This window comes from Panthera pardus, unplaced genomic scaffold (genome assembly GCF_024362965.1).
Source record: "Panthera pardus isolate Hobbes unplaced genomic scaffold, ASM2436296v1 HiC_scaffold_211, whole genome shotgun sequence".
NCBI classification, from domain to species: domain Eukaryota; kingdom Metazoa; phylum Chordata; class Mammalia; order Carnivora; family Felidae; genus Panthera; species Panthera pardus.
The window spans coordinates 242,290-266,242 of record NW_026526779.1 but is presented as its reverse complement, the minus strand read 5'-3'; the positions used below and the strand labels follow the sequence as shown (position 1 = coordinate 266,242).

Here is a 23,953-nt window from a genome sequence, read left to right as displayed (position 1 = left end):
TTTTCTCTCCTCATTATCTTTTTACCATTTCCTGCAACCATATCTGTGGACATGCTTGTATCATAACATACAAGATACAAAAGCAAAATGTCATTCCACTGGGTTTGGCAGGACCTTCCACTAAAGAACATGGAATAAATCATGCTCTTTGGGTCTCTTGAGGTCTCAGATTTGCACTCGGTTGCCGATCTAAGAAGAGAGATCAAATGGAATGAACGATATACCCTATGTCCCCAAGGATCTGTTCCTCTTCTTCACCAATAATCTCTACCAATCCGTTATTGAGCAGGAAAGGGAGCAAGGCCATGCAATGAAAACTTACAGCTTCTGAGATAGGGGTGAGCCATCCAGCCATTGCCAGGGATACCTGCCTTCTTGAACCCTAATTAATCCAATCCAATGATTATATTTTATTTTTGATTGAATAAGGACCTGTGACAAAATTGGAATCATTAGTATTATTCATAGCGTCAGTGAAAACATTTTACCCACAGAAGACTCATAAATAAAATACTGGGCACATTTATCTTCAAACACTTGTATGATAAATGGAACAGGCAGGTTCATTTCTGCATGGGGTAGAGAAGACACAGGAATGGAAATTCTTCAGTGAAGGACTCACTCAAGTCTTTGTGACTGGATCCAAGATATCAGCAAAGGGGCAGGATGGACTTAGAAAAAAAAAAATCTCCCCATATGATAAAGTAGAGAGATAAATGTGATGGCACTAAATCAGGAACTTTTCCTCATCCTAAGATGCCTAAAGCATGTGACAAGACAAGCCTCAAGTCTGGAGATTTATGCAATAATTTAAAGAACAAATACGTATTTCTAGAAATGAACAAGGAAAAAAATTATCCAATAAGAAAAAAATGGACAACAAATGAGAACATATCTCAAATAAATGGGGAGTATAGCCAAGAAATAGAGAAAGATGCCAAGCTCACTAGAGATCAGGAAAATTCAAATCAAAGCCACCAGGATATATTTTACTACTATGAATTGGCAGAAATTAAAAATAAGAACACCAAGTTTGTGGGATGGTAGATATCAAATCCATCTTTAAAAATGTTGCTAATATCATTTTGAAATGTATTATTACATTATCACATGAAATTGGAACTTTAGGAACCTTGTCCCCAGTGATTTCACTCCTAGGATGATTTGTTATCAAGAGAAGTGAGGACACACAAGAGAGTTTTGCACTGAGACACGTCTAAGAATGATTCATGAAGGACTATTCCTAACCACAAAAGGTGGAAACAACCAAAACTTCCATCTTGTACAGATCCTTAGCCACTCTGGGGAATATTATACAGTAGTGAAAATGAAGAGGCTATAGCTACTAGAGGTAAAATGCTGTATCCCATTAATTTGCTATACACACCTAAGGAAATAAAACTTCCTTGAGAATTTTCCTTCTGTATCCAGTGGATATCATACAGTCTGTGTTAACAGTGTGTGCACTGAATAAGGCATGCAGGGTCTAAAATATCTCTACCATAAAAATTCTGTAAATTATTTGTAATCATTATTCCACTTGGCATATTGAATGGAAAGTAACAAATTAATGTCCTTTGCTATAAGCAATGTATTTGAATCTCTCTCAGCCTCTCCCTCTATCTCTCTCTCTCTGTCTCACACACACACACAAAGGAACCCAAAAACACACACATGCAACAATATCTCTTCACAGTAATTACATTGTATCAGAAAAATTTGAGGAGTGTATAGTTAGTGCCTAAGGAAAACGAATGGGAATTATAGAATTGCAACCAAATAGATGTTATCATTTCTAAGTCTCCAAATCAACACTGATGTTAAATGTCCCTTGATTCTTTCACTCACATAATTTTGCTAGATGCTAGGGGTATGCATAGGTATCAAAGCCAATTTCAGATTTCAGTACCAATGGACTTAAGCCCCTGCTGTCATTACACTCCTGGGTTGGTAAAGCAGCAAAACATGGGAAATCCTAAACCATCAGTGTAAGAGTAATGCTTTTCTGTAGCAAAGCTAATCTCCAGTTCAGAGAGTGTATCAACAGCCCAGTTCAGATACTGACAGCCAAGTTCTCATCAAATGAGGTGCTAGACTATGAAACTCAGATTTTGCTCTAAACAATGGCAAAAGTCTCAGGGAACGTCAAAGGCTCTAGATAGTTCCTGGAAGCACAGGGATAACAAGTATAAGAAGCTTCATTGAAACTCTGAAGTCCATAAACTTCAATGGCAGGACTGAAACTGAAGAACACTGAATTGGAAATGACAGGGGAAATACGGATTAAAAATAAACTTAATGTGTGAAAGAAGAAAACTCCAACCATTTGGAAGTTGATTGATAACAGCTGAGGTTGAAAATAATCGAGGTACTTATTAGGTCCTGGATTTTTAGGTCCTGGATTATTAGGTCCTGGATTATTGGTCCTTGATTTTTAAAATTTGCTTGAACCAATGTGCTAATGTGTACTTCATTTGTTTCTCATACTTATGAGTGAATCATTCATATTCATATCAGTATTTTAATAAGAATTTTATAAACAAGAAACACAGGGCTCTTTTTGTTTGTTTCTTTGGTTTTTTTTTTCAGATAAACTTTACATGCAACGTGGGGTTGAACTCACAGATCAAGAGGCACATGGCCCACCAACTAGGCCAACCACATGCCCCTGAGTATTGGCCTGGTTTGGGTTTTATTTTGTTTTCCTTTTTGAAAACATAGGGCTTTTAACTCATCCTTCACAAGACACTAATAGAAATATCACTGCTAGAACTAGATCGTGTAACTAGAACTCAGTGCCTACATGGACTATTTATGGAATCATTAGAAGGAACCCCACAGAATCCATTCTACTGACTTCATATTGCCAAACATTAAAAGTAATGGCAAATGTGATCTACATTTTCTCTTCTAGAAAAGAGATGCTCTCTCTGTCATTCTGGATTATAAGCAAAAGGAAAAAAATCATTTCCAAAGAATCATTCCAGGGTGCCTGGGTGACTCCATCGGTTGAGTGTCTGATTTTGGCTCAGGTCATGATCACACGGTATGTGAGTTTGAGCCCCACGTCGGACTCTGTGCTGACAGGTAAGAGCCTGGAGCCTGCTTCACATTCTGTCTTCCTCTCTCTCTGCCCCAATCCCACTCGCACTCTGTCTCTCTCTGTCTCTTACAAAGTGAATAAATGTTAAAAAAAATAAGTAAATAAAAAGAAGCATTCTAGCTACATTCAACCTCTTCATTTTTCAACCTCTTTTCCCATGGCCATGAAGGGAGAGACTCATCTTTCCTTTGAAGTTGAATCCCTCCCATATACTGATGAAGGAACAATAGAACTCAGTACAATGAGAAATTATCTCTTTAGAGTGCTCATACCCTTGAAGCCGTTGTTCTTTTGCCCTGTATTAGCCCTGAGAAGGTAATGCTGAGCCGTCTGAAGCATACTAAGTGTTAAGATGCAATATATACAATACTAAAGACTGAAAATCATTCCATGGCATGCCCAGAAGAGCAGTTCTTCTTGATTTAAAACAATGGTTCTTCTTGGTCACTGTTACACCTATGTCTCTTCCACAGAGAAATCTGCGCCAGTTAACAAAGTGCTTCAAAGCAACATGCCAAATAATACCGGAGGAAGTCGAAATAATTGTCTGAACCCCAGACATGCTTTGCATACTCATAGCATTTACATCAGGTTTAGGAAAGTAGACATACTTGCTCCTCTTTAGTATCAATCTTCAGGAGACTGGACTGCAGATCTTGGCATGACACCATGCTCCTCTCCCAAGTTTTCTCCTCTTTTGAAAAGTGGTAACAGCTTTTTCCACAGCAGTACCAGTTTCCTTGAAATGTGTCATCGTCTTCATTCCATGCTCATGGATTGGAAAACAAACATTGTTAAAATCCTGACACTACCCAAAGCAATCTACACATTCGATGCAATTTCTATCAAAATAACACCAGCGTTCTTCACAGAGCTAGAACAAACCCAAAATTTGTACGGAACCACAAAAGACACTGAGTAGCCAAAGGAATGTTAAAAAAGAAAACCAAAGCTGGACACATCACAATCCTGGATCAAGCTGTTCTACAAAGCTGTTTTCACCAAAACAGTATGGTACTGGCACAAAAGTAGACACATAGATCAACGAACAGAACGGAGAACCCAGAAATGGACCCACAAATGTACAGCCAGCTAATCTTTGACCAAGCAGGAAACAATATCCAATGGAAAGAAGACAGTCTCTTCAGCAATTGGTGTTGGGAAAACGGGACAGCAACATGTAGAAGAATGAACCTGGACCACCTTCTTATGCCATACACAAAAACAACTCAAAATGGATGACAGATCTAAATGTCAAAACCATCAAAATCCCACAGTAGAAAACAGGCAACAATCTCTTTGACCTCACCCACAGTAACTTCTTACTTACATGAAGACATGTCTTCAGGGGCAAGAGAAACAAAAGCAAAAACGAACTATTGGGACCTCATCAAGATAAAAACCTTCTGCACCGCGAAGGAAACAATCAGCAAAACTAAAAGGTAATCGACAGAATGGAAGAAAATATTTGCAAATGACATATCAGATAAAGGATTAGTACACAAAATCTATAAAGAAGTTATGGAACTCAACAATCAGAAGACAAATAATCCAGTGAAGAAAGGGACAAAAGACATGAACAGACACTTTTCCAAAGGAGACATCCAGATGGCCTACAGTCACATGAAAAGATGCTCCACATCACTCATCAGGGAAATACAAATCAAAACCACAGTGAGATACCACCTCACACCTACCAGAATGGCTAAAGTGAACAATTCGGGCAAGAACAGATGTTGGCAAGGATGTGGAAAAAAGGGAGCATTTATGCACTGCTTGTGGGAATGCAAGCTGGTGCAGTCACTCTGGAAAACAGCATGGCTGTTTCTCAAAAAATTAAACCCTATAATTAGAAACAATAATGGCACTACTAGGCATTTGGCCAAAGGACACACAAATGCTAATTTGAAGTCTCACCTGCACCCCAATGTTTATTGCACCAGTACCAATAATAGCTAAATCATGGAAAAAGCCCAAATGGCCATCACCGATGAATGGGTAAAGACAGTATATTATACAATGGAATATCACTCAGCCATCAAAAGGAATGAAATCTTGCATTTGCAACAATGTGGGTGCAAGTAGAGTGTATCGTGGTAAGCAAAATCAGTCAGTCAGAGAAAGAGAAATATAAGATTTCACTCATATGTGGAATTTAAGAAACAAAATAGATAAACATAGGGGAAGGTAAGGAAAAATAATTTAAAAACATAAAGGGAGGCAAACCCTAAGAGACTCTGCAATACAGAGAACAAACTGTGGGTTCCTGGAGGGGTGTTGGGCAAGGTGAGGGCCAAATGGGTGATGGGCATTAAGGAGGGCTCTTGTTGGGATGAGCACTGGGTGTTGTATGTAAGTGATGAATTCCTAAATTCTACTCCTGAATGAATTACCCGACTATATGTTACCCAGCTGGAAGTTAAATAATTTGTTTTGAAAAAGTAATGTGTCATGGTCTTTATCTTGAAAACAAAGCCACATGGTCCTCAACCACAAGACCACTTAGAGACCTATGCTTTCTTTATGTATACATATATAGATAGATATATGTAGATATAGATATAGATATCTATATATATACATACATGTATGCATACATCTTGCTTACATCACACTGAATGACTGAAAAATAGGTGGTTTTCCTGTACCCCTAAAGCCTCACGTTGAGAATAGCTTTGGAGTCAAATTGTGGAGCCAGAGACTGATAGATGTCAGACCATTGTTAAGATGACACGGAGAAATCCTGACTTCCCAAGTACAGATACACTGCTCCAATAGGAAGCAGTTCTCCCTTCGGGAGAAATTCACCTAAGTGAATATAAGAGGGTGGTATTAATTCCAAGAGATCTAGACTAGAGAAAATTCATCCACAAGCAGAAATTACTCAATCAAATCAACATGACTTTGTGAAAGTCAAGAATTCAATTAGCTAGAAGAAAGAAAATGGATTTAATTTTAAAAAGTGAGAAAAATTAAAGGACTTGACAAAATACAGTGTGAAGTTTTAAAATGATACATTAAAATTGAACAAAATGAGATAATTCCATGGAGGAAAAAACTTTAAACTATCAGTATAATCATTCAGTACATACCTGTAGTGGGTAGTAAAATTAAGTGATCTTCAACTTCTGCTAAGGAAGCATTCTTGTCTTCTGGTTCTTTCATATCTTGCCTGATTTCTCCAGAACACCTGTGAAAAACTTCAATTCATTTTATAAAATTAAGGTCTTGAATGCTTGCAAGAGATAATTTTATTATAATCTCTTACTCTAATTCTAAATGGCACAGTGAGTGGCACTGACTAAATGAAAGTACGATCAGAGAAAATGCCAGTTTACAATATGTTGAAGTGTCAGAACATAAAACAGATTTTTAAATAAAATGATAACTTGCTATACATTATTTTGGAAGTACGTGAGAGAGGAATCAACTTCTATAAAACAGAAATGTAAACAGGAAGTGAAATATACTTTTAGTTTCTACGCCACTTACTCTTCAAATAATGATTACAAAGTTGGTGAAATGAAGTAGCCAGTATTTTATTTAGCATGTAGTATTTGCACAGGAAGCTAAACACCAGGGATTTGACTCTCCTCTAGTACAAGCTTATAATTAATTCACTGAATATACATAGAGGAAGAGCACACATGGCGACTTCTAACATGCAAAAAGTAAGTGAAAAATCTCTGAGCAAATTGGCAGTATCTTCTCCAAACTCACACATAAAAAGGTGTAAAATCACGCAGTATATGGCTCTTTAAGTGTACAAAGACGAAAAGAAAGGTCTCTTAAGAATTTGTTAGGCAGCTAGGAATCATTTCCAGCTCTCTACCACCCATCACTGAACCAAATGCAAAGTCTACTTGTAAAACTCCAACATCAATTGTACAGTCTCCTGATGTACTCCATGGCAATAAATATAACCCCTGTTCAACTCAGTCATCCATTCCAATCTTCATATACTGGATCTGAATTGAAATGACACCTTAAGGGGCCCCTGGATGGCTCAGTTGGTTAAGCATCTGACCTGGGCTCAAGTCATGATCTCACAGATCATGAGTTCGGCCCCGTGTCTGGCACACTGTTGTCGGCACAGAGGCCACTTCAGATCCTCTGTCCCCCTCTCCCTGTGTCCACCCCCCCCACCTCTCCTGTGCTCTCTCTATCTCTTTCTCTCAACCATAAATAAAAACCATTTAACCCCCCCACCTCCCACATTAAGACCTCCTATACCTAAATACTACAATTTCTTGGGACCAATCAATTCCCTTGTCCTTCCCTTTTTGTCAATCCAAGGACATGTAGTACAGAACCAATTTTGGGAGGACCTCCAAGAAGCTTGCAGCATAGTCTTTATGCACATCTAAAAATAGCCAGCTTTCACTGGAGCTCTTGTCTAACACTGCATTGAGCAAGCCACTCTTGTTCTCAGGGTTATGAGGTCAGGCCCAAATTGGGTGGGGAGACTCCTCGAAAAATTTTTGAAAAAATATTTTTTTAATACATAAAATAGCCAATTTTGGAGCACACTTGACATTCACCATCTCATCTCCCTCAAGGTTCTGAAACTCAAATGACAAAAAAATCACAAAATTGTAGACATACAAACTAATGCTGACCAACGCTTAGACTTTCTTCACCATTTCAACTATTATAACACAGAATAGTTCTTGAATCACACTCTTTTCTCAATTCACCAGCTCTTTCAAGTATTTATACTTTGCCTAAATTATCTGGAGCACCTCCTTGACTCTCCCTCTCTCTGACCAGATGGCCTCATCTGTTCCTTCACATGGAAACAGTCACCAGCAAGGAGACCTTCCTGCACCTCCTCCTATAGATACACAGGTACCTGTCACTCTACCCCAGAAAAAAATGTGCTTCGCATCGAACAAGTGTGAAACTCTCACCCCTGGTCTGGATTTCATCCCCTATTAAATTTTTGGTGGTCTTCATCTCCTACTGTCATTTTCTCTCTTGAACCCTCCACAGTTTCCTTCTCATGGTTCCCTTCTCTTGCATATGATCATCTCACGTCAGCTTTCCCACAAAGTTCCTCTCCTTTCTTTACATATTGTTTGTAACAGAGTTCTTTACTCTCAGATTGGGTGCTAACATAAGATTGTACACATTCTTTCATTCATGAGACACTTACCACATTGCTCTCAGAACTGGTTTGTCTTCCTTAGTTAGCAAGTTGTTAGCTACCCCAAATTGTAGCCAGGACCTTCACCATTACATTTATTTACTTTGATAGTCATTTCATCTCATCTCCCTACTTCTCTCACACGATGAAACTAATGCACATTTCAATTACTCCCTTCATACATTTTATATATAGTGTTATTGCCTCTTTGTGTATTTCCTGAAATATTACTATTTATTATATTTGTTTTGCACGGTGTCATCTTATAACAGTGTATCGTGTCATGCACAAACTTTTGTGCTCTTGCTTTGTTTTTCCATTTCATACACTCTTGCTAAAATTCACGCATATTGTTGGATACCATTGTCATTGTTTTGACTGTCACATAAATTCCATTGGCAAATCAATTGCAGAGATCTCATTTACTCTCCCATTAATGATCTTTTGAGTAGTTGTGAGACTTTCGACATTGTGAATGGCACTGCTACACACTGTCCTGTAGAAGTTCATTTCTGTGTATGTGCAAGTATATCTGTTGGATATACACTTAGGGTGAGAATTACTGAATCATGTTGAGCTGTAGAAGACAGTACCAAAATCGCTAAGTGTTTGTATCAGGTTATACTGCCTTTAACAACGCTCGAGATCATATAGACCCACATACTTTCAAGTCTTGGTAAATGTTTCGCTTAGCCGCAATTCACTGATCTCTGAATTCACTGATCTGTATTCACTGTATTCTCTGTCTCTGCTTCCTATTGTTTGAAAGAGTTTTAGCCATTACAGTCAGGCTTTGACCATACCCACTATCCCACTGGAGCTACTCTAGAAAATATCATTTCGGCCTCTCTCTTGCCAAATTTAATAAGCATATCTCTAGCCATTATAATACCTGATCCTCCAGTACTAGTTGGAACCCTTGACTACCTTTGCCTTCTCTCCATGATACCATAATGTTTTGGATCCCCTCCTACTTGTATAACTAAACATCATTGCTTGCCACTGTTGACTCATCTTCTACCTACTTCTAAATGTTGGTTTACCCGGAGATCCCCCGCCTCACCCTTGTTCTTCTAGCATAATCTACTCTCCCTGGTTTCACAAGGTAGAGCGTGGTATAGCTTCTGCTTTCCTCTGCTATCTTTTCCCAGACTTGTACATTAATCGGTGAATCCACAATTCATGTCTCTAATCTAGGCTTCTCTCTTGATCTCCAGACCTTTAATTCTACCCTGTACATGCTGATGATCTGTGTCTTCCGCCAAAGCTCACTCTAGCAGACACAGACCAATCTCATTCTTTCTGGTCATCTCCACTGATATGTCACAAGCACCTCACTCTTCACCATTATTCGCACGCACCCACACACACACACACACACATCCCAAATCACAGCCTTCTGTTCTTGTGTTTTTCTATAACATTTAATGGCATATATTTGCCAAGATGTATAAACTTCATGTCAAATGGTATCACTGATTCACTTGTTTCCCTCACACACTCAAACAAATGTACATTTCAGCAATTCTACATTTTAAATATTTCTCATGTGTGATCCCTAATCCTTCTTTACTTCTTTCATGGCACTAATTCAGTCATTCTAACTAACCCTTAATCCTGAAACATTCTCCTATTTTGTCCCCCCATGCACTTTCCAGTCGATTCAGATTGACCTTTCCCAAATCCCTTTCTGCTCATGGGACATGAGTCATGTGGTTCCCTCACAGAAAATCTTCCAAGTTTCTTTTGTTTTGAGAACAAATCTAATATATCTTAACCTGAGATTAATATTATACAGCTTCCGGACAAATAAAAGAAGTAGCTAGAAATGGGTTTGACTGTCAAACCCATTTCTAGCTACTTCTTTTATTAGTCCGGAAGTTGTAATTCCCTGGGACATCAATATTTTCCGTGGTTCATGTTGTTTTCTGCCTGGATGAGTCTTCTCTACCTAGAGTGCCCTGTGTAAACTCCACCTATCCTTTATCTCATATCAATTATTATCTCTAGAGGAAAGCTTTCTTGACCTCAGCATAGAATGTGCCATCCACCTGATGGCAATAGTCCATGAGGTATAAAAAATGACAGTATCCCAGCACTAATAATATTTCATTTTAAAACTGATTCTTATAAAAAAAATGTCCCCTTTAAACTGAGCTTATTAAGAGCTGACTTTTTAAAATCCCTGTTTCTTGCGCCAGAGAAGATACTCAAAATTGTTGCTCACAGAATAAAACAAAGAATAATAACCATCAGGAAACTCATATTAAAAACAAGTGTTGCATACACATTTGTTTTAAAAGTTGACAGGGAATATATAAAAACTGATAGAGAAAACAAATAACCTTTTTATTCCTCTATATTTTAAGCAGTGTTGCACTATGGTAAGGAATATAAAATTCAAATCAAGATTTTTCCAATTCTCTGTTCACATGGAAAAACTCCCCCAGGGGCGCCTGGGTGGCTCGGTCGGTTAAGCGTCCGACTTTGGCTCAGGTCATGATCTCGCGGTCCGTGAGTTCGAGCCCCGCGTCGGGCTCTGTGCCGACAGCTCAGAGCCTGGAGCCTGTTTCGGATTCTGTGTCTCCCTCTCTCTCTGCTCCTCCCCTGTTCATGCTCTGTCTCTCTCTGTCTCAAAAATAAATAAATGTTAAAAAAAAAAATTAAAAAAAAAAAAAAAGAAAAACTCCCCCAATACAAAATATGAGGAAAAAATATATATAATATATGTAGGCCTCAAGGTACAAAATTTTGTGCCAACACAGCTATGACATACACTAGTTTGCGTGGTAGAAAGGTTAAGTGACAGCAAAATAATAAAATCACATCACCAATATTATCATCAACAGCATCATGATTACTACCATTTCTATAGGGCTCCATAGTTTCTAAAGTTTCCGTAGAGTTTCAGTAGTTACAGCATTTCCTTTATCAGTCTGGCTCATTATTCTTGTGAAATGCGTGTGCCTGATACTCACACATATATCCTAGGCCTGTGATCCCCAGCAGGAGGCATAAACATAAAAATCCCAGGGTTAATGCAACGATATGCCATGGAAATCCTGTCCAAAATCAGAGAGCAAAATATACAGTAAGCATTGAGCACAGCAAGGTCCTCGGAATTAGAACAAAATGGAATCGCATTCTGGAATTTAAAATGAATAGCGCGATTTACGGTGGTCACAAATCTCATAGCTATTACATTTAAATACACCCATTAACATATTGAGCACCAGACAGAGAGCATCAAATATGTACAGACACCATTATCACGATTTCACTAGTTTTTACTTGACATCGTGGTGTTTTCAGATATCAGGAAAACAAACTAAAAACCTTTACCTCTCCTTTTAACCATTGGACGTCTTTTGTCCTGTTGCCTTGAATGGACTGATTGCAGCTCTGTGTATGTTACTCTCTCCTCACTCATTTCTGAGGGCTGCAGTCAAACAACACGGCTCGATTCCTACGCAATAGTTCATGAGGCACAAAAAATGACAGTATTCATGAAGTGACAGGGACAGCTACATGAATGGTAAGCATGTTCATCTGACATAAGCAACGTAAATGATTATCTTCGAATATTAGGAAAAATTTATTTCAGTTTTTCTTTGTACTACCTTTTAACAGATGGTTAATAATGGTCCACTATGCTTACAAGCATGTTATGTTAAGCTCTTGCTGTGTTTAAAATAACTGAATTCATTGCCAAATTTTTAAAAAGGATATATTCCAGCCTCACCTAAAAATCTACATTTATATCATCATTTGAAAATTCATGTTTCACTACTTAGTGTCTGGGTTATGCCCAAATGGCAAATATATTGACACCAAATAGACTAAGCCACTGCTTAGTAAGGACACACACACACCAACTGGACAAAAACCGTGCCTGCCACATTGCTTATGTCCGAGTCTACTCATTCATTCACATTATCCCTTGAAAATCATAATCGGTGGTTCTTGACTCCTTTTTACAGTGTAACGAAAAGGCGGAGACCGTAAGATTCAAGGAAAGCGAGGTTAGGACTACATTAAATGAGGGAGGCATAATTTGTCCTTCTAACAACAGTGCTGCACAGTGATGCTCTTATTTGTAGATGCGGAAAACTGAGGCTCTGGGAGCATAAACAGTATTCTCAAGGTCAGAAGCCTAGTAAATGGTGCTCTTGAGTTAAAATAAATATATATAAGTAAATATATATACAATACATTAAATGTAGTCTAGATCAAATATAGATATAACATATTATATGTTATATTTAACTATACAATAAATACATATTTAGTTCAAGTATCTATATTACATGTAACTTATTTATATGGACCCAAACTATGATCCTTCACTTACCCTTTGTTTATATAAATAATACTTTCTAAAAAATACCTAATAATCTCTTTCTCCTAGAAAAATATTTATATACATAGGGATTACAAGTGAGAAAGCGTTTTTCCCAAAAGAATATTTTGATACATGTATAAACAACCAGATAACTGTTCTTCCTAAATAGATCGGACTCTTGGGTTTTGAAAATATCTTAATATTTCCCCATTTAATTACTTTCAGATGTCAGTGAACCTGAACAATCATCAATGATAAAATGTGTAAACATATTGTCATTAGTTTTTCAGAAAAAGATTCTCTCTACCAAAATGGCAAATTATAAGGTAAATCTTGTCATAAGGTCGTCTTCCAAGCTAACAGACTTTTGTTTAATTGTATTTTAATTAAATATCTGCATAATAAAATAAGAAAATAAATTTATAACTAGAAACCTGGGTTTATTTTGATAGAAAAGTAATCATACTGTCAAAGCATTAAACTTTTTTAGGATACTTAATGAAAGAAGAGGGACTTGCCAATCAGTTTAGGAGATAAGAGAAAAAAGCCCCACAGATTTATTTGTCTGAAAAAGGATTAAATATTCTTTAAAATATCTAAGGATTAAAAAAAATCATAGCATAGGAAATGTTTCGACCCAACTCATTCTCATACTCGTTTTCTCACTTGCAGAATAAAGTTAACGTTCAATATGGATTAACACGGATCCAGGAGTCAGTTTTTGGGGCAACAGTCCAAAGGCCTCCCAACTTTGTCCACAGCTTTCCCATAGCAAACAGGCACGGGTCACCCAACCACGCTGGCTGCAATACCTCATCATACCTGGGGTTTCACAGCCGGAAAAGAGCTTGGTCAGGATCACAGCTATGATGATGTGCTGGCTCTGGGGGCCTTTCGCCTCTGCCCTGCCTCCAGAAGGTACTAGTTGACGTGCTTGACTGACTCTCAGAGAGACCGTGTCAGGAGAAAGATAGCCGATGGCCATGTGACATTAGATACTCCCCCGCATGGTTTCCACTGGCCTCAGGGTCTCCTTTACTCCTGCATTCTGTGTCAGACAGGAGTCCTAGAGACCTCAAATGCTGAAGTTTTCAGACATTCTGTGGATCAGTACAACCCTGAGCTTTAGCAGTTACCTTGAAGCATAAAAACAAAAAGGCATTCTAAAATCTCATGAGGTTAGGTAATGCTTAACAATAAAATTTAAAGACTACTAAAAATAAAAGGGATATACCCATATTCTACCTGGTATGATTTATACGTCTTCTTTTTACAGAATGAAGAGAAGTTCCCAATTATAAATATATATGGCAAAATATATATTTATAGAATGAAGATAAGCTCCCATTTATAAATATATATATACATATATATGGCAAAAGTAGATAAATAGCAAAGTGTGCATAAATATTAGCCTGGTTTTTTTTTTTAACAAAATCCTAAGGATATCCAGATTGCTTAATATATTACAAACCCTAAACCTAAAAATTGAGATCAATGATTTGAAAAATATCACATTTCTACTTATTTCTGTGTTCTCTTTAAATTGCTTGAAGAAGCAGACTCTTTACATAAAAAAAAAAAAAAAAAACTTAGGACAAAACAAAGACACATGATTAAAATATTGAATACATTTGACCGTACTCCTTTGAAACCATCAAAGCCAAATTCATCTGTTCCACTATTTGTAGCAAATATTATCAGAGCATGTTTGTTTTTTTAAATAATGAGTGTAAGCAATTATATTTATTGTATAAAGGTAGACTTGACAAGGTTAACATTAAGAACGTTGTCGAACTTAAACACTTGTAAGACAGTGGCAATATCTACCTTTTGTTACATTTATATGATTTTTAAGTACAAAAGTAAATATACACACACAGACATGCCCTAAAGCTGAGCAATGAGCTGTTTGCAGGATAGTTTATGAAATGCTTTTATTTTGTTTCTTAAATATAAAAATATATGATTATAATATAAAAGTACATACTTATGCATATTATAAAATAGGTTTTATATATGAAAAATTGTATGTAATTTAAATTTTATAACGTGGATTACCTGGTATTATCCCTGTTGGATTGTATAATCTGTTTATGCTGTTACACACGAAATGCAGATATTTTACCCAGTGTGAGTTAGCCTGTTTGCTTGAGGCATCTCAAAGCAGCCATTTAGAATCTAGAGGAAAAAATCAACTCTCTGAAAGCATGTTTTAAAATACATTATTTGTGGGGTGCCTGGGTGGCTCAGTCGGTTAAGCGTCTGACTTCGGCTCAGGTCATGATCTCACAGTTTCTGAGTTCAAACCGCACGTCGGGCTCTGGGCTGACAGCTCAGAGCCTGGATCCTGCTTCACATTCTGTCTGTCTCTCTCTCTCTCTCTCTCTGCTCTTCCCCTACTTTTTCTCTCTCTCTCACTCTCAAAAATAAACAGTAAAAGACATTATTTTTTCAATGCAGTGAGCAGCTCTATGCCCTGTTTAACCCTACAAGTAAGTGTTAGGCAGGAACAAAAGCAGGAACCATATGATATGGTTTTGTCATATCAACCATATTGATCTGTCCATCTGAAAGGCCCCCAATGCTGTGAAGCTTCAAGCGTCTTCTTAGAAATGTGCACTAATAACAATAAATCCACCTCGATGCCAGCCACACCAGGGGAAGTCTTTTCAAAAGCACTTCCTCCTGGTTGGAGCTCCCTTTTCCATCACTCCCAAACCACAACTGTCTCATCCTCTTCTAAATACCAGTCAGGTATCCTCTTCTAAAGACATGTGAAGCCTCTAGATTTCTTTTCTCTGGTTTGCCTTTGGCTCACGCTGTTTCTTTTTAAGATCTAGCTCATTGCTTTCAGGAAGTAGGTTTCTGACATAAATAGAGATAAGAAAGCATTCTACAAATTTCCCATGCGACAGGGCTCTCTCTTAAAGGCAAACACGTTTTTCAAGCATGCCTATGGACAGTGATCTGCCAGGCCCGGGGTGTAATTCCTCTGCACAGCAGCCAGACATCTCTATCTACGCCTAATGTCAAATTCCCCAGTGCCAAACGATATCATTTAAGAGAAATGTATTTCATTTCTTTTGCTACCAACTATTATATACCTCACTGGTAAGGAATGATTAAGCCAGCCCATGGACTTTGGACGTGTATTTTAGAGGGTGAAGAGTACGACCTCTAAACTCTCAAGGCAGGGCTGTCTTCCGGGTTATGGGTGATAAGACCCGCTGCAGTTTACTCCCCTTGTGCTTCCGAAGCAGCAGCTGAGTGAAGTGACTGACTTTGGAAGTCCCATGCTCTTCAGCAGCATCCAGCAGACCTTCTATGCAAATGAGTCTGCTGGGAGATTGGGCTTCAGGATCAGAAGCTATTAGGTGGTATTGAAAAACAGGTGTGTATGTCAAGAACCAAGCAGAAAATGGACTCTACAAGTTAGCCCAGGTTCCAGGAATGTGTTGCCTCTGATCTTTTACAAAGCTGTTTGTTTGTTTGTTTAATATTAACAAATCATCTGATACATATCTATCCCTACAAATTTGGAACAAAGCACCAATGAAAAGCAATTATTAGCAATTTCATCCTTGGGGCTCTTTAAATAAGATGCCGGCTTTATCATACCTAAAATAGAGAGAATAGGTTCTGGAAAACCTTTCAAACTATATAGCTTTAAATATTTTATCGATAGTATTTACAGCAAGTAAAAAAAGATAGAGTATTATGGTTAGAATATACGCATATTACTATACTTTTAACACTGACTTGTTAAATTTTCTATTTTGAGGAATGAGGCTACTTTTAATTAGTTTATGATAAAAACGTTATCCCCAAAGACCTCTGTGTCTTTAAAACACCCACACACTTTTTTACCCCGACATCAATGTATTTTTAGTGCTTCTTAAAATGATTCTTATACCTCTTTTCTACTTCAACTTTTATTTATCCTATAAGGTTTCACTGAAACATCACCCATGCTCACTGTCTTTACATTCTCCAAGCCTGCCTGCATCAAAGAAAAGTGCATACAATCATGACATCGAGCAAAAAAGCATAAGGTGGTGGAAACCACGATTTAACCCCAAGATGAAATAATCAGTAAGTAAAGTGAGAGGGGGAGAGAGAGAAGGGATGATGATAAGCCAAGAGAACAAGCAGTGTGGTAGCAGAATCGAACTAAATTCATGTGACCTTTACAACAAAGCAGGCAGACTGCATAAAATTTTGAAATAATATTCCAAGAGAAAAGGTGCAAGAGGAAATAGGTTTTCGTTTGTATTTTTCGTATTATGTATTTCTTATCTACTATGCTCACGTATTTCCTCTTGTCTACTAAAATTGGGAAAAGGTGAGAGGGTATGAAGAAACCATGACTGCTGAATTCTTGGCAATGCTACAAGGCAAAAAATTGGGACAAGTGATGTACTTTGAAAATAAATAGGAGCTTGTGCAAAAAGAAATGAAAGGCATGAATGAGTGTGCTTTATTTCTGAACTTAGAGTCTTTCCATGTGTATTTGTCAAAAACACACATTAGTGCATGACATCTCAAATTATTTGGGAGCACTTCTTTTATACTTGTGCCTTTAGTAGTTAACGATTTTTCCTTCTGCAATCACTGCTTCTCTTGAAATTTTTCTTACCTTAGTTTCAAGAACAGTCTTTAGTTCTGTAAAGCATTCAGTAGAAACAGCACTATCGTTTAAATCACAAAAGATCGTTTCCTCTTAATGGGGTTTGTGAGCACAGGGCTAAGAAAGAACTCGAGACATCTTTGGTGCAAAAAGGTGATTTTATTAAAGCACGGGGACAGGACCTGTGGACAGAGAGAGGTATCCTGGGATTGTAAGAAGTGACTGATTATTTACTGTTTAGTTAGTGGGGATTAAGGACAGCGTAAGCCTCTAAGGAATTTGGAAGCAAGGTTTTCAGGGCCATGAGGAGCTAGCCACACTTAAGATAAGGTTATTTGTATTTATTTTATTTTATTTTATTTTATTTTATTTTATTTTATTTACATCTAAATTAGTCAGCATATGGTGCAACAATGATTTCAGGAGTAGATTCCTTAATGCCCCTTAACCATTTAGCCTAACCCCCTTCCACAACTCCTCCAGTAACACTCAGTTTGTTCTCCCTATTTAAGAGTCTCTTATGTTTTGTCTCCCTCCCTCTTATTCTATTTTGCTTCCCTTCCCTTCTGTTCATCGGTTCTGTGTCTTAAAGTCCTCATATGAGTGAAGTCATATGATATTTGCCTTTCTCTGACTGACTAATTTTGCTTAGGACAATATTCTCTGGCTCTATCCACATAGTTGCACTTGCCAAGAGTTCATTCTTTTGGATTGCCGAGTATTACTGCATTGTGTGTGTGTGTGTGTACACCACATCTTCTTGATCCATTCATCCATCAAAGGACATTTGGGCTCTTTCCCTACGTTGGCTATTGTTGATAGTGTCGTTATAAACATTGGGGTGCATGTGTCCTTTCAAAACAGCACAACTGTATCCCTTGGATTAATGCCTAGTAGTGTAATTCCTGGGTCATAGGGTAGTTCTATTTTTAATTTTTTGAGGAACCTCCATTAACTATATTCCAGAGTGACTGCACCGCTTTGCATTCCCACCAGCAGTGCAAAAGAGATCCTCTTTCTCCTCATCCTCGCCAACCATCTGTTGTTGGCTGAGATGTTAATGGTTGCCATTCTGACAGGTGTGAGGTGGTTTCTCATCGTGGTTTGGGTTTGTATTCTCCTGATGATGAGTGATGAGGAGCATCTTTTCATGTGTCGGTTGGCCATCTGGATGTCTTCTTTGGAGGAGTGTCTATTCATGTGTTTTGCCCAGTTCTTCACTGGATTATTTGTTTTCTGGGTGTAGAGTTAGATAAGTTCTCTATAGGTTTTGGATACTAACCCTTTGTCTGATATATCATTTGCAAATATGTTCTCCCATTCTGTCGGTTGCCTATTAGTTTTGGTGATTGTTTCCTTCCCTGTCTAGAAGCTTTTTATTTTGATGAGGTCCCAGTAATTCATTTTTGCTTTTGTTTCCCTTGCCTCCAGAGACGTGTTGAGTAAGACGTTGCTGCGGCCAAGATCAAAGAGGTTTTGCCTGCTTTCTCCTCGAAGATTTTGATGGCTTCCTGTCTTACGTTGAGGTCTTTCATCCACTTTGAGTTTATTTTTGTGGATGGTGTAAGAAAGTGGTCCAGGTTCATTCTCCTGCATGTCGCTCTCCAGTTTCCCAGCACCACTTGCTGAAGAGATTGTCTTTATTCCATTGGATATTGCTTCCTGCTCTGTCAAAGATCGGTTGGCCTTACATTTATGGGCCCATTTCTGGGCTCTCTATTCTGTTCCATTAATCTGAGCATCTGTTCTTGTGCCAGCACTGTTTTTGTGCCATACTGCCTTGATGATACAGCTTTGCAGTATAGCTTGAAGTCTGGGATTTTGATGCCTCCTGCTTTGGTTTTCTTTTTCAAGATTTCTTTGACTCTTTGGGGTCTTTCCTGGTTGCATACCAATTTTAGGATTATTTGTTCTAGCCCTGGGAAGAATGCTAGTGTTATATCTATAGAGATTGCATTGAATATGTAGATTGCTTTGGGTAGTATCGACATTTTAACAATATTTCTTCTTCCTATCCAGGAGCATGGAATCTTTTTCCCTTTTTTTGTGTCTTCTTCAATTTCTTTCATAAGCTTTCTATAGTTTTCAGGGTATAGATTCTGCACCTTTTTGGTTACATTTATTCCTAGGTATTTTATGGGTTTTGGTGCAACTGTAAGTGGGATCGATTCCTTGATTACCCTTTCTGTCGCTTCATTGTTGGTGTATAGGAATGCAACCTATTTCTGGGCATTGCTTTTCTCTCCTGCAACTTTGCTCAATTCATGAATCACTTCTAGCAGTTTTCTGGTGGAACCCTTTGGGTTTTCCATAAGGAGTATCATGTCAACTCCGAAGAGTGAAAGTTTGACCTCCTCCTGGCCAATTTGCATGCTTTTATTTCTTTGTGTTTTCTGATTGCTGAGTTCAAATCTTCCACTACTATGTTGAATAACTGTGGTGAGAGTGGACGTTCCTGTCTTGTTCCTGACCTTAGGGAGAAAGCTTTCCATTTTTCCCCATTGAGGATGATATTAGCCTTGGGTCATTCACATATGGCTTTTTGATCTTGTGGTTTGATCCTTCTATCCCTACTTTCTTGAGGGTTTTTATCAAGAAAGGATGCTGTATTTTGTCAAATGCTTTCTCTGCATCTATTCAGAGGATTTTATTATTCTTGTCCTTTCTTTTATTGATGTGATGAATCGTATTGATTGTTTTGCAGATATTGACCCAGCCCTACATCCCAGGTATAAACTCCACTCAGTCGTGGTGAATAATTTTTTTAATGTATTGTTGGAGCTGTTTGGCTAATAGTTTTTGAGGATTTTACATCCATGTACACAGGGAAATTTGTCTGTAGTTCTCCTTTTTAGTGGGGTCTCTGTCTGGTTTTGGAATCAACATAATGCTGGCTTCATAGAAAGCGTTTGGAAGTTTTCCTTCCATTTCTATTTTTTGGAACAGTTTCAAGAGAATGGGTGTTAACTCTTCCTTAAATGTTTGGTAGAATTCCCCCTGGAAAGCCTTCTGACCCTGGACTCTTGTTTTTTGGCAGATTTTTGATTACTAATTCGATTTCCTTACTGGTTATGGATCTGTTCAAATTTTCTATTTCTTCCTGTTTCAGTTTTGGTAGTGTATAGGTTTCGAGGAATTAGTCCACTTCATCCAGATTGCCTATTTTACTGACAAAAATTGCTCATAATATCCTCTGATGATTGATTTTATTTCTGTTGTGATGGTTGTGACCTCTCCTCTTTCATTCTTGATTTTACTTATTTGGGTCCTTTTCTTTTTCTTCTTGATCAAACTGGCTAGTGGTTTATCATTTTTGTTAATTTCTGCTCTAATCTTTATTACTTCCTGTATTCTGCTGGTTTGGGATGTAATTTGCTGTTCTTTTCCAAGCTCCTTAAGGTGTAAGGTTGTGTACCTGAGATCTTTCTTCTTTCTTTAGGAAGGCCTGGATTGCTATATACTTTCTTCTTTTGACCGCCTTTGTTGTGTCTCGAGTTTTGGGGATGTGGTGCTATCATTTTCATTGACTTCCATACACTTTTTAATTTCCTCTTTAACCTCTTGGCTAGCCCATTCATTCCTTAATAAGATGTGCTTTAGGTTCCAAGTATTTGTTACCTTTCCAAATTTTTTCCTGTGGTTGATTTCAAGTTTCATAACGTTGTGGTCTGAAAACATGCATGGTATGATCTTGATATTTTTGCACTTGTTGAGGGCTGATTTGTGTCCCAGTATGTGGTCTATTCTGGAGAATGTTCCATGTGGACTGGCGAAGAATATATTCTTCTGCTTTAGGATGAAATGTTCTGAATACACTGATAAAAGTCTAGCCAGGCTTTTCAAAAAGAAAAGGGAGATGACCCAAATAGATAAAATCATGAATGAAAGTGGAATTATTGCAAAAAACCCCTCAGAAATACAAGCAATTATCAGGGAATACTATGAAGAATTATGTGCTAACAAACTGGACAACCTGGAAGAAATAGACAAATTCCTAAACACCCACACACTTCCAAAACTCAACCAGGAAGAAATAGAAAGCTTGAACAGACACATAACCAGCGATGAAATTGAATCAGTTAACAAACATCTCCCAACAAACAACATTCCAGGACCAGATGGCTTCCCAGGGGAGATCTCCCAGGCTTTTAAAGCAGAGATAATACCTAACCTTCTCAAGCTGTTCCAAAAAATAGAAAGGTAAGGAAAACTTCCAGACTCATTCTATGAAGCCAGCATTACTTTCATTCCTAAACCAGACGGAGGCCCAGGAAAAAAAAAAAAAACCCTACAGGCCAATATCCCTGATGAATATGGATGCAAAAATCCTCAATAAGATGCTAGCAAATCGATTTAGACAGCATATAAAAAGAATTATACACAATGATCAAGTAGGATGCATTCCTGGACTGCAGGGCTGGTTCAACATTCGCAAATCAATCAATTTGATACATCACATTAATAAAAGAAAAGATAAGAACCATATGATCCTGTCTATGATGCAGAAAAAGCATTCAACAAAATTCAGCATCCTTGCTTAACAACCCTTGAGAAAGTCGGGATAGAAGGAACACAAAGATCATAAAAGCCATTTATGAAAAGCCCACAGCTAATATCATCCTCAAAGGAAAAAAAAACTGACAGCTTTCCCCCTGAGACCAGGAACACGACAGGGACATCCACGCTCATCTCTGCTGTTTAACATAGTGTTGGAAGTGCTAGCATCAGCAATCAGACAACAAAAGGAAATCAAGGCATCAAAATAGGCAATGATGATGTCAAGCATTCACTTTTTGCAGGTGACATGATATTATAGGTGGAAAACCCGATAGACTCCACCAAAAGTCTGATAGAACTGTTACATGAATTCAGCCTAGTCGCAGGATACAAAATCAATGTACAGAAATCAGTTGCATTCTTATACACTAATAATGAAGCAACAGAAAGACAAATAAAGAAACTGATCCCATTCACAATTGCACCAAGAAGCATAAAATACCTAGGAATAAACTTAACCACAGATGTAAAAGATGTGTTTGCTGAGCACTATAGCTTATGAGGGTATTGAAGAAGACATAAAGACATGGAAAAACATTCCATGCTCATGGATTGGAAGAATAAATATTGTGGATGGCGGCGTAGGAGGACGCTGGGCTCACCGCACGTCCTGCCGATCACTTAGATTCCACCTACACCTGCCTAAATAACCCAGAAAACCGCCAGAGGATTAGCAGAATGGAGTCTCCGGAGCCAAGGGCAGACGAGAGGCCCACGGAAGAGGGTAGGAAGGGCGGCGAGGCGGTGCGCCCTCCACGGACTGGCGGAAGGGAGCCGGGGTGGAGGGGCAGCTCGCCGGCCAAGCAGAGCCCCCGAGTCTGGCTGGCAAAAGTGGAGGGGCCTGACGGACTGTGTTCCGACATCAAGCGCAATTTAGCGTCTGGGAGGTCATAAGGTAACAGCTCTGCTCAGAAAGCCGGAAGGCTGGAGGACAAAGGGAGGGAGAGCTGCTGAGCCCCCGGACGACAGAGCTCAGCTTGGCGGGGAACAAAGGCGCTCGCCAGCGCCATCTCCCCCGCCCATTCCCCAGCCAAAATCCCAAAGAGAACAAGTTCCTGCAAGGGAACTTGCTCGCTCCGCGCAAACACCCAACTCTGTGCTTCTGTGGAGGCAAATCTCCGGCAGCGGATCTGACTCCCTCCCGCTGCCACAGGGCCCCTCCTGAAGTGGATCACCTAAGGAGAAGCGAGCTAAGCCTGCCCCTCCTGCCCCCGTGCACCTTGCCTACCCACCCCAGCTAATACGCCAGATCCCCAGCACCACAAGCCTGGCAGCGTGCAAGTATCCCAGACGGGCCATGCCACCCCACAGTGAATCCCGCCCCTAAGACAGGGGAAGAGAAGGCACACACCAGTCTGACTGTGGCCCCAGCGGTGGGCTGGGGGCAGACATCAGGTTGGACTGCGGCTCCGCCCACCAAATCCAGTTATACACCACAGCACAGGGGAAGTGCCCTGCAGGTCCTCACCACTCCAGGGACTATCCAAAATGACCAAACGGAAGAATTCCCCTCAGAAGACTCTCCAGGAAATAACAACAGCTAATGAACTGATCAAAAAGGATTTAAATAATATAACAGAAAGTGAATTTAGAATAATAGTCATAAAATTAATCGCTGGGCTTGAAAACAGTATAGAGGACAGCAGAGAATCTCTTGCCACAGAGATCAAGGGACTAAGGAACAGTCACGAGGAACTGAAAAGCGCTTTAAAAGAAATGCAAAACAAAATGGAAACGACGACGGCTCGGATTGAAGAGGCAGAGGAGAGAATAAGTGAACTAGAAGATAAAGTTATGGAAAAAGAGGAAGCTGAGAGAAAGAGAGATAAAAAAATCCAGGAGTATGAGGGGAAAATTAGAGAACTAAGTGATACACTAAAAAGAAATAATATACGCATAATTGGTATCCCAGAGGAGGAAGACAGAGGGAAAGGTGCTGAAGGGGTACTTGAAGAAATTATAGTTGAGAACTTCCCTGAACTGGGGAAGGAAAAAGGCATTGAAATCCAAGAGGCACAGAGAACTCCCTTCAGACGGAACTTGAATCGATCTTCTGCACGACATATCATAGTGAAACTGGCAAAATACAAGGATAAAGAGAAAATTCTGAAAGCAGCAAGGGATAAACGTGCCCTCACATATAAAGGGAGACCTATAAGACTCGTGACTGATCTC

At 38.8% G+C, this 23,953-nt stretch overlaps 1 protein-coding gene across 3 annotated transcripts in view; it reads right to left on the bottom strand.

The window, feature by feature from the left end:
* LOC109259100 (C-type lectin domain family 1 member A-like) overlaps positions 1-23,953 on the bottom strand; it is a 55,168-nt gene that overhangs the window by 2,620 nt on the left and 28,595 nt on the right. The window contains exons 1-6 of one of the 3 annotated variants that reach the window (XM_053909530.1): positions 13,414-13,519; positions 11,592-11,715; positions 11,228-11,311; positions 6,196-6,303; positions 3,715-3,872; positions 323-432 (exon numbers count right to left, since the gene is read on the bottom strand). In XM_053909530.1, the coding sequence (XP_053765505.1) occupies positions 323-432; positions 3,715-3,872; positions 6,196-6,303; positions 11,228-11,311; positions 11,592-11,679 (548 nt within the window). In that variant the 5' untranslated portion in view covers positions 11,680-11,715; positions 13,414-13,519. Of the gene's footprint in view, positions 1-322; positions 433-3,714; positions 3,873-6,195; positions 6,304-11,227; positions 11,312-11,591; positions 11,716-13,413; positions 13,590-23,953 lie in introns of those variants that run through there. The other 2 variants (XM_053909529.1, XM_053909531.1) reach the window with 2 other exon arrangements.